At 39.9% G+C, this 10,789-nt stretch overlaps 1 protein-coding gene across 2 annotated transcripts in view; it reads left to right on the top strand.

The window, feature by feature from the left end:
- The first annotated feature begins 819 nt into the window (after positions 1–819).
- LOC138953036 (uncharacterized) overlaps positions 820–10,789 on the top strand; it is an 18,582-nt gene continuing 8,612 nt past the window's right edge. The window contains exons 1-3 of one of the 2 annotated variants that reach the window (XM_070324809.1): positions 820–1,083; positions 7,307–7,507; positions 7,928–8,141. In XM_070324809.1, coding sequence (XP_070180910.1) covers positions 7,374–7,507; positions 7,928–8,141 — 348 coding nt within the window. In that variant the 5' untranslated portion in view covers positions 820–1,083; positions 7,307–7,373. Of the gene's footprint in view, positions 1,084–1,130; positions 1,282–7,306; positions 7,508–7,927; positions 8,142–10,789 lie in introns of those variants that run through there. The other variant, XM_070324810.1, reaches the window with a different exon arrangement.

The following is a 10,789-nucleotide window of genomic DNA, read 5'->3' as shown; positions in this document are numbered from 1 at the left end:
CGCCTCAACTTTTACAAAAAGCCGGATATGACGTCATCAAATACATTTATCGAAAAAAAGAAAAAAACTTCCGGGGAGATCATACCCAGGAACTCTCATGTCAAATTTCATAAGATCGGTCCAGTAGTTTAGTCTGAATCGCTCTACACACACACACGCACACACACACAGACACACATACACCACGACCCTCGTCTCGATTCCCCCTCTATGTTAAAACATTTAGTCAAAAGTTGACTAAATGTAAAAAGGATGAAAAAAAGAGAAGAGAAACGAGGATTACACTGACGACACACAGGAACACGCTCTCAGTCTGTTTCGTCTATCTTTGTTTCTCTCTGTCCGTCTTTGTGTCTGTCTGTCTGTCTCTCTGACCCTCTGTCTGTCTATGTCTTTCTGTTTGTTTTTCTGTCTGTCTGTCTGTCTGTCTGTCTGTCTGTCTGTCTGTCTCTCCCTCTGTCTGTCTATGTCTTTCTGTTTGTTTTTCTGTCTGTTTGTCTGTCTGTCTGTCTGTCTCTGTCACCTCTCTCTGCCCCCAAACAATGCCAGCAGCGTCAGGCGCGACAGCTAAAGAAAACCCAAACTGTTCCCAGTACAAATTCCGTGTAAAAGTGTAGTCATACTAAAACCCATTTAGCACTTTGCAATATTTCTTACCCCTCACCTGTCTTAACACCCACGTACACCCATACAGTGCATTCCACTCCTTTCTTACACCTAGCCCCCAATTCACTTCGATTTGAGCGAGGACATACAATACCAGCCAGAAAGTAACCGGTTAGGTGATATCTGAGTGATCTTTACTTTCTTTCACCCGCACTGACAGAAAGACGATAAGACCTATTCAGACTGTTTGCGATCCAAATACCCGGTTTTATTCGAACAGTAGTCGAGTGTAGATAATAAAACCTGGTCTGTAAATATGACCGTTGTTGTGCAAGAAACTGGTACGAGGTTGACTGGTAAAAGTTAAAATGAAAGCTCTGGAGAAAACAGTGGTATTAAGTTTCCGGGAATGGACTTTTTCTGTGTGTTGAAGATCGAGAAAAATGCACAAATAACACGCTGAAAAGTGTTTTGGGGGTGAGTTTAAGTTTGTTTTTGTGTGTATACGAATATGTCCGTTGTTGTGCATGTAGGCACCTTGTAAGTGGGTTGATCGGCAAAAGTTTAAATGGACACGGTGGAAACAGCAGTGGCACTAAAAGTCAATGCGTCATATGTTTTCGGTATGGTTAAGCGAGACACATTATACAAATAACAACCAGCAAGTTATTTTAGGTGAGTATACGTCGTGTTGCTTTGCTGTCGGCAAGTAACTTTTTTGTTTTTTTTTGTTTTTTTTGTTGGGGGGGGGGGGGGGGTAAATAAGCGGTTGTTATGCTTAAACAATCGAACAGATATGGTCTGTTATCCATACTGTTATCTTGTATCGTCCTATAACCCATGAACTTATGCATGTATATGGATTCTGTTGTTGTTGTTGTAGTTGTTGTTGTAGTAGTTGTCGTTATAGTTGTTGTTGTCGTCGTATTGCACTGTACCACAAGAAAAAAAAGAAAACAAGTCGCGTAAGGCGAAATAACAACATTTAGTCAAGCTGTCGAACTCACAGAATGAAACTGAACGCACTGCTTTTTTCACCAAGACCGCATACTCATAGTTTCGTCAGTCCACCGCTCGTGGAAAAGGCAGTGAAATCGACAAGCCAGAACAGTGCGGTAGTCGTCGAGCTGAGCAGGATAACACGCTTTTCTGTATCTCTATTCTTTTTAGCTTACTGAGTTTGTTTTTAATCCAAACATATCATATCTATATGTTTTTGGAATCAAGGACCGACAAGGAATAAGATGAAATTGTTTTTAAATCGATTTCGGAAAATTAGTTTTAATCATAATTTTCATATTTTTAATTTTCAGAGCTTGTTTGTAATCCAAATATAACATATGTTTATGTTTTTGGAATCAGAAAATGACGAAAAATAAAATGAAATTGTTTTTGGATCGTTTAATAAAAAAATAATTTTAATTACAAGTTTCCGATTTTTAATGACCAAACTCATTCATTAGTTTTTAAGCCACCAAGCTGAAATGCAATACCAAAGTCCGGCCTTTGTCGAAGATTGCTTTACAAAAATGTCAATCAATTTGATTGAAAAATGAGGGTGTGACAGTGCCGCCTTAACTTTTACAAAAAGCCCGATATGACGTCATCAAAGACATTTATCGAAAAAATGAAAAAAACCGTCCGGGGATATCATTCCCAGGAACTCTCATGTAAAATTGCATAAAGATCGGTCCAGTAGTTTACTCTGAATCGCTCTACACACACATACATGTTTTAATTAGAAAAAAACACAGTAAACACCAAGTTTCAAAGACTTTCGGGCCACGCCCTTCTTCAGTGAAATGAATGAGAATGTAAATAAACAATACATGTTTTGAGACCGTTAAGTTGACTTTTTTCTTAAAATTTCACGGAAAGAGTGTTATCACACAATTGAAATGACACTCTTTCCGTGCTCTATAGGCGACGAAATAGGTCAAATTTTGTGCATTTTTTAGTGGAAAATTCTTCGATGCCGGAGCGAGTACTGCACCCAGTGCCGTTGTAGTGCAAGTGCACTACAAAGGCACTGCATTAAGAGGACGTCATCATAACGAGAGATGTCATCTTAACGCGGGTAAAAACACTCAACAAAGTCAACATAAGGAGGTCGGCACACACACACACACACACACACATCCAAAATTACGATCCAAAATTACGTTTATTGTATTATTCATCATTTTCTGATTCCAAAAACATATAAATATGTTATATTCGGATTAAAAACAAGCTCTGAAAATTAAAAATATAAAAATTATGATTAAAATTAAATTTCCGAAATCGATTTAAAAACAATTTCATCTTATTCCTTGTCCGTTCCTAATTCCAAAAACATATAAATATAATATGTTTGGATTAAAAACACGTTTAGAGAGTTAAAAAGAATAGAGATATAGAAAAGCGTGCTATCCTCCTCAGCGCAACCGCTACCGCGCTTTTCTGGATTGTTAATTTCACTGCCTTTGCCACGAGCGGTGGACAGACGATACTACGAGTGTACGGTCTTGCGGAAAAAAATGCAATGCGTTCAGTTTCATTCTGTGAGTTCGACTGAGCTTGACTAAATGTTGTATTTTCGCCTTACGCGACTTGTTTCTTTTTCTTTTTATATAAGGAGAAAACGTCTCTTGAACTTCCGCCTTATTCGTACTGTCTTAAACTATATTTCTATTTTCAACGTTGACATTTGAAGCAGAAATATACAAGTTCTTGTTTGTCAAATGGAAGCATAGATCCACCTGTCCAGTTCCAAGCAGCTATGAACTTCAGGTAATAACTGCTGTTAGCAAACCCCTGCAAGCATGCACTACTATAAGCACTGGCATGAACATCACCCACTCAGAAAAGCGCACACAGAAGAAGCGAGAGATAAGAAGAATTTACGATGCAGTATTTCTCATTTGTGTCAAGCGAGTACACACTTCTGGTATCAAATGCTCCTATCATTGTCACTTTCACATATCCAGAGGCAACATCTAAGAGCGGGTTCCTGTGCTGCAAAATTGTACGCGTATTGTGTAAAAACAATACTTTAGAAAACGCTCAATTTCTCTGGCAATATTACTCAAACTCTTCGTACACTCTTCAAACTCTTGTCATGCTTTTGCAACGTTGCAACAGACAACTGTTTGTTGTTGTTGTTGTTGTTGTTGTTGTGTTTCTTGTGTGCGCTCCTTTTTATATTTAGTCAAGTTTTGACTAAATATTTTAACATCGAGGGGGAATCGAAACGAGGGTCGTGGTGTATGTGCGTGTGTCTGTGTGTCTGTGTGTCTGTGTGTCTGTGTGTGTGTGTGTGTTTGTATGTGTGTGTGTGTGTGTGTGTGTGTGTCTGTGTCTGTGTGTGTGTGTGTGTGTGTGTACGTGTGTGTGTGTACGTGTGTGTGTACGTGTGTGTGTGTACGTGTGTGTGTGTGTGGTTGTGTCTGTGTGTCTGTCTGTCTGTGTCTGTCTGTCCGTGTCTGTCTGTCTGTTTTATGTATGTTTGTATTACGCTTTCACATACATACATGTTGGCTTATTTGCACCCCACCCTTTCTTATAATGTTGCTAGTATACCGACACTGATAACAAAACGAATCATGCTGGATCTTCGATTAAATCATTCTTCCTTCTTTCTGATAAATACGAATTGTTAAAAACCTTAGACACTTTCATCAGAAACAATCTAATCTTATACCGTACAAAGCATAATCCAGAGGTATCGACTAACCCATTACGAACAAAGCCACAGTTCCAGTGGCAGTGACTATCAGTATCAGTAATAAGTCTGCATTCACTTTCACTGCAGTGAAAAGATCCATTGAATTTGTTCGTGTATAGTGTATGTGAAAGGCGATAGCGTACTTTTGTGTTGCATGCCTATATACGGTGCTTGGAGTGGCCCTATCTTTCGATCGCCCGTCAATAGAAACCCTTAACCATGATCGAATACGTCAACAAGATTTGGGTGCTTAGCTCACTGCGGTTTGAAAGGGTTATAGGTCACACAGCGAATTGGGGGTCTGGTATGAGGGCCTTGAGCAAAGTTGTATTGACTCAAGGAAACTTTCCTGGACAAAAAATCGATGATCAATGGACGTACCTAGCACGGAGTTTCAAAGTTCTACCAAATCTGCCTGTCTGTCTGTCAGTCTGTCTGTCTGTGTCTCCGTCTGTCTGTCACTGTCTCTGTCTCTGTCTCTGTCTGTCTGTCTGTCTGTCTGTCTGTCTGTCTGTCTCTGTCTCTCTCTTTTCTCTCTCTCTCTCTCTCTCTCTCTCTCTCTCTCTCTCTCTCTCTCTCTCTCTCTCTCTCTGGCCTTCGTCTGACCCACTGCAGTGGTTAGTGGGAAAAGTTTAAAATTGTAAACAAACCATCTCTCTCATTTTCCTACTCCTTTCCTCACTTAATGTACGCAGCAGAAGAAAGAAATGTCTACACGTAAAACGTCTTCTTAAAAAACCAACAACAGAAGAGACAAAAAACAAAGAACAACAACAACAACAACAACACCAACAACGACAATGACGACGACAACAACAACAATCACCACCACAACCACCACCACCACCACCACAACAACAACAACAACAACAACGACAACGACAACAACAACAACAACAACAAATCTTTTATTCTGCCACATTTCGATTACGCTGATGTGTTATGTGTTATGGGACAATTGTACCGAAGCCTTGTCAAAAACACTTGACAAATTACACCTTCAAGCATTACGTGTTATAATTGGAGGTGTGCGGGGAACAAGCCATGATAAGATTTACAAAGAAAGTGGTTTTTTTAGTTTAAAGGAACGCCGAAAACGACATGAATTAATTTTATTTCACAAAATGGTTCATGGTAAATGTCCAGAATATTTAATTAACCTCTTGCCACCACTAGTCTCTTCCCTAAATCCCTACCACATTAGACGACCATTCGAAAGATTCGTACCAGCACATAGGACAGACATATTCCGAACATCCTTCATTCAATTCTCTACAGTTTTATGGAATAATTTGCCTGATGTGATTAAAACAACAAATTCAATAAGCGAGTTCAAGCATTATTTACAAAGTCCTGATCATAGTGTACCAGCTTATTATTATTTTGGAAAACGACAGACAGAAGTTCAACACTGCAGAATGCGTTTAAATATTAGTAACCTTAATTCAGACTTATGTAAACGCCATCTAAAAGATAACGCACAGTGTGTTTGCGGTGATCCAAATGAAACAGCCGAACATTATTTATTAAACTGCACTTTGTATGCAGATGCTCGTCTGACAACAATCAATTCGTTGCCTGTTCATTTCAGACGCGTGGAACTATTATTAAAAGGTAGCGAGCAATATTCTTTTCGTAATAATATATTGATATTTGAGTCTGTCCAATCGTTTATTGTCAAATCTGGTCGACTGATTTGATGGATGTGTTCACGCATTGATAGTGTATATTTATGTGTGTGGGCAGACGTATGTGTACCTCCACACTGCCTCTCTCTGTGTTATCGCATTTGATTACATAAGCAGCGTATAAGTAAGGATTATTATCGTTTGTCTCGTATTTTATATGTCAATTTTTTTTTACATTTACTTAAATTTACATGTTGCATGTCTTAGACTTGATGCTCTCTTCCTATGCGCTTTCGTCCTAGTCTCTCCTTGTGGTTGTTTGTACATTCTTCCCCCTCCCCCTCCCTTTTCTTTTTTCTCTTCTGTAGATTCTTTTGTTCCTATTTAGTTCCCCATCCCCATTCTTTCAATTTGTTCTTCTGGTTTATTGTTGTTAATATGTTATGTCCACCATTACGAAAATGTGTGTAATTTAGTATTGTTCTGGTCACGTGATATAAGCATTTGCTTGAGTGCGTGTCCTAGCTGTGTGTTTTGAACTGTTCATGCGAAGAAATTCTGAATAACATTTTGTTTAAACCAACAACAACAACAGCAACAACAACAAAAGACGACCAGTTACAGTGATAAATTGCCATAATGCATTGCTATAACTCGGTGATATGCGAGGATAGTGTTGTTTCTACATCGGAGGTGTTGTTAACCCGTGATTTGTAAAAATGCAAAACATTTTACAAATCACGTTAATGCTCCCGATATTTTCTTGTCATCTCCAAAGTCAAGGGATCTATTAGATTTTAATTTTTAATATTTTTTTCATTACTTTATTGTCCCATCGCTGGAAAATTCGGGTCGCTTCCTCCCAGCGGAAAGTTAGCAGCAACAGAGTCGCGCTACCCCAAAGTCAAGGGATCTATTAGATTTTGTTTCATTTTTTTTCATTACTTTATTTTTCCATCGCTGGGAAATTCGGGTCGCTTCCTCCCAGTGGAAAGCTAGCAGCAACAAAGTCGCGCTACCCCAAGGTCAAGGGATCTATTAGATTTTTTTTCATTTTTACATTTAGTCAAGTCAAACCTGCGACTTTACGATCACAAGTCTAGTGCTCTACCAACTGAGCTACCGGGCCCCCTTCCTGCGAGGTAAACGTAGAGGGTCTTGTTCCTCTCATCAAAGATGTCCTTTCTTTCAAGGTGTCAGCTTCTCTTGTTAGTCCTTTTCTTGAATAGAGCCCAAAATTGACTTCGGAAAGACTTCGCGCAGTCATTGTGCAGACAATTCAGTGCCCAAGCTTCGCGGTGCAGCAAACTTCGTGAAGTCGACTTCTCCCAATTAATACCAGTGTTATTACAATTTCTGTTTTCAGCTAGTCAAGGTGACTCCAATAGAGCTGATTCATTCTGGATTACTACGTCACATCCCACTTCCGTCACATGGATCCTCTACAGCTTGAGGTCATCGACTCCAACCACACTCACCTTGTGGCGTCATTGCGGGCCAATGACGTCATCGACTGGCTGCTGAAGGAGGGTGCCATCACTCGCTTTGAGTATGATCAGTTGAGAAGGTGGGCAGTGTTGACAAATTGCAAGCATAATTTAAGAATGATCAGAATGAGTAAGAATATTTGGATGGTACAAATAATTTACTGAGGTTGAACGACTGGGAAGGTTTAAACCTTCCCGTCACAGAGACTGGAGTTGCTAGGAGGCTATATTTATTTTCTTCGGCAAGTTTTCCCAAATGGCCATAACAGTTCGCCAATTATTCTGACATTTTAGGAAGTCCTCAGCGTCGTCTTCTCTCCTCCCACCCGCCAAACAGTGAAAACAAATTCGGCAGATTTGTCGAAAATAAAGCAACAATTTTGCCAAACGAAACCCCTGCTTACAATATGTGTTTTTATACAATGATCTCCAATTTGCCTAAGGTAATGTAGGCAATTTAGTTATTCATCTCTAATATTGTCATAATGGCCTACTTTCAGAACGGAAGCACAGGGTGCACGAGCGATGAACAGACTACTGATTCTGACGTTGCGACGCAAGGGAGGTAACGCCTATCCAGCACTCTTGCGTGCCATGAGGAGCAGCGGTCAAGATCACCTATGTGACGTCATTCTCAGTAGTGAACACAACATCCACGACGGTATTCGAGCGGACATCCATGAGCAAAAGTTCACGTTTGCTCACCACCATGGGGTAAATGCATGTCTGTGTGTATGCCTGGGCTATATCAGGTCTAAAAAGATGTCGTGTTATATTTTGTAACTGAACATAAATCATCTTTGGTTACGTTATGAGGGCTTCTAATTGGAAAATATGATTTTCTTAAGGCGGCACATACAGCGGTCAGAACACAAACAAATCGAGAAAAAAAGTTTAAAAAAATTGTGATGGTATGTTTCTGATAGAAAAATGGCTGAATTTTAAAAATATAATTGTTATTTTGCATAGTTTTAGTTAGTTTTCATGATATTTGACATAAAAGAGTGGTTTCACATTAGTCTGCACCGCCATTTTGTTTCCAAATCACTTTTTAGAAGTTGTACTGTTGTACTATTCAAATAACAACTGCTCCCTGCGCTAAACGCAAATAATAAGGGAAGTAGCGCTCCCTCAGTTTTTTTCCAGTTGCCTCCCTTGCATTTCTCGCAGCGTGTACAGTCCCCTGTTTCTTACAGGCGAGAATAGGCGAGATTGGCGAGTGGGGCGAGGAAGTACCGTTTCTTGGGCACATCTTGCCGCGAGTGACGCTAGAATTCTCGCCTCGAACTGAACGCTAGGTAGCTTTGGGCTTGCTCGCTTGGCGAGAAAACATGGCGGCTACGCAGCTGCCCATCCGATTGGCTGTCCATGGTTTTTGACCGGCCAGTGCAGACGCGGACCTTTTCGGTATCAACCAATGGTGTTTAATTCTTGCGTAGCTAGCCATTAAACCGTTTCATAGACACTCTCGCCTCCTAGCTTCGCGAGTGGCTCGCCGAAAGAATATCTCGCCTGAAAGAAACACGCGTCAGGATTTCGAACCTTTAATTTGCAAATTACTGTGGTATTGTGTATGATACGAAGTGTTGTGAGTCTGAACAGTGCTAGGAGATGGCTGATGATAAAAAAAACTACGAGGTAAGCGTCCAAAGAAGAGGACATTTTACGGAAATCAACACAAGAATGCAGCAGAGCAACCAGCCAAGAAGAAATGTGTTGATTGTGTGCATAGACCGGATGTGTCAACTGAGTGTGTATCAACATCGAAATCATCATGTGCCACGCCCACAACTTGTGAAAGGAAGATAAATGATAGCTCTGAAAACAGATCTAGAGCAAAAGGGTGATGTTGACAAGTGCAGTGACAGTGATGAATGTGACTCAGTACAGGAATCTCTGCCACATAGCAATAGAATAATTGACATGGACATTCTGAGTGCTAATGTTTCTGAAAGTGTTGTGTGTCGCTTCTGCAAGACACCTGTACAGTTATTAGAAACTGACAGACAAGGCTTAGGGTCCATGCTTAGTTTCAAGTGTGACATTGTGACTGTGAATACTGCAGTGTCACTGGCAGTTGGTATCTTCAATGATGGTTCTGTGACATTTGTGTCAGCTCTGAGACAATTAGGGCTGGAAATTGGACCTTTAACATATATGAATGTTTTGAAGTGAATGATTCGCGTCGCATTCGCAATGCATAGCGCCAAGCAAAGGAAGCTCCACATGAAGCAAGAATAGAAAGAAGACAATCAAGAAAAGAAAAAGATGAACATCAGGCTGAAGATAAGGAATTTCCCTACATGCCAGGAGGTTACTAGGCAGGAGTAATGTCATTTGCTGCAGCAATCTGACAGGTAGGCCGCATGTTGCATGTTGCCATGTTGTATTTTACGGTCAAAAATATAGTCGAAAAATCGATGTTCGCGTCACTTTTTGCAGGATATTTCAATAACTATAATAGATATCTGTATAAAATTTTGTACACACTCTCAGATCATTAGTAGCTACATTCTGAATCTCCAGAATAGACATCAGGCCAGTTGTTTTGAAATTATGATTTTTTTTATGATGGCAAATTTATATCGAAAATCTGTATTTCAGGCCGGAGAGCATGGCAGTGAATCTGATAACTTCACACAGTTGCCTGAGGTTCACAATGTAGCAGTAAGCAGTCTATGCATGTTTGCAGAATCTTTTTGTGGTAGTTTATAAGGTTCCTGGGTTATTCTTGCAAAAAATATGGTAAATTTCCAGCATCGCGTGCACCCTAATATTTATAAGAATTAATTTTTTAACCCATTTATGTCACTTTAATAAGGAAAATACTGATATAGTTAAAAAGAACATTCATTTCTGGACTTGTGTGCACATTTTCTTCAAGAAAAACCTCCTTCACAATTTTTCACGAGTTTTGAATGATTTTGTGTGTGTGTGTGCCGCCTTAATCACTAACTGACGACAAAGACACACAGCCATATCTGTCTGGTTTTTTGTGCACTGAGGTCGATGCCGCTGTCTCTCTTTATGTCTCATTCACTCTGTCTCTGTCTCTCTTTCCTATTCTTAAACTATCTATCTCTTAGACAATGATATTAATAGCCCTGGTTGTAAATAGTTTTAAGCATGGAGCTTGCCATGTGAAGTGAGGAAAAAAACAATCTTGCATCGGTCTCGAATAGCGTATCAGCTGAAGAGACGATACACATGATAATCAACCATCCAACCATCTCACACTTTTCACTTACTGTTTCTCAGTGTCTGTCTGTCCATCTGTTACTCTCTCTCTTTCTCTCCCCACTCTCACTCTCCCTCCCACCCTGTCTCTCTCTCTCTCTCCCCGTCTCTCTCTTTATATTTAG

The sequence above is a fragment of the Littorina saxatilis genome, linkage group LG17 (assembly GCF_037325665.1).
Source record: "Littorina saxatilis isolate snail1 linkage group LG17, US_GU_Lsax_2.0, whole genome shotgun sequence".
Lineage (NCBI taxonomy): Eukaryota > Metazoa > Mollusca > Gastropoda > Littorinimorpha > Littorinidae > Littorina > Littorina saxatilis.
This window is presented reverse-complemented; position numbering and strand designations above follow the sequence as displayed.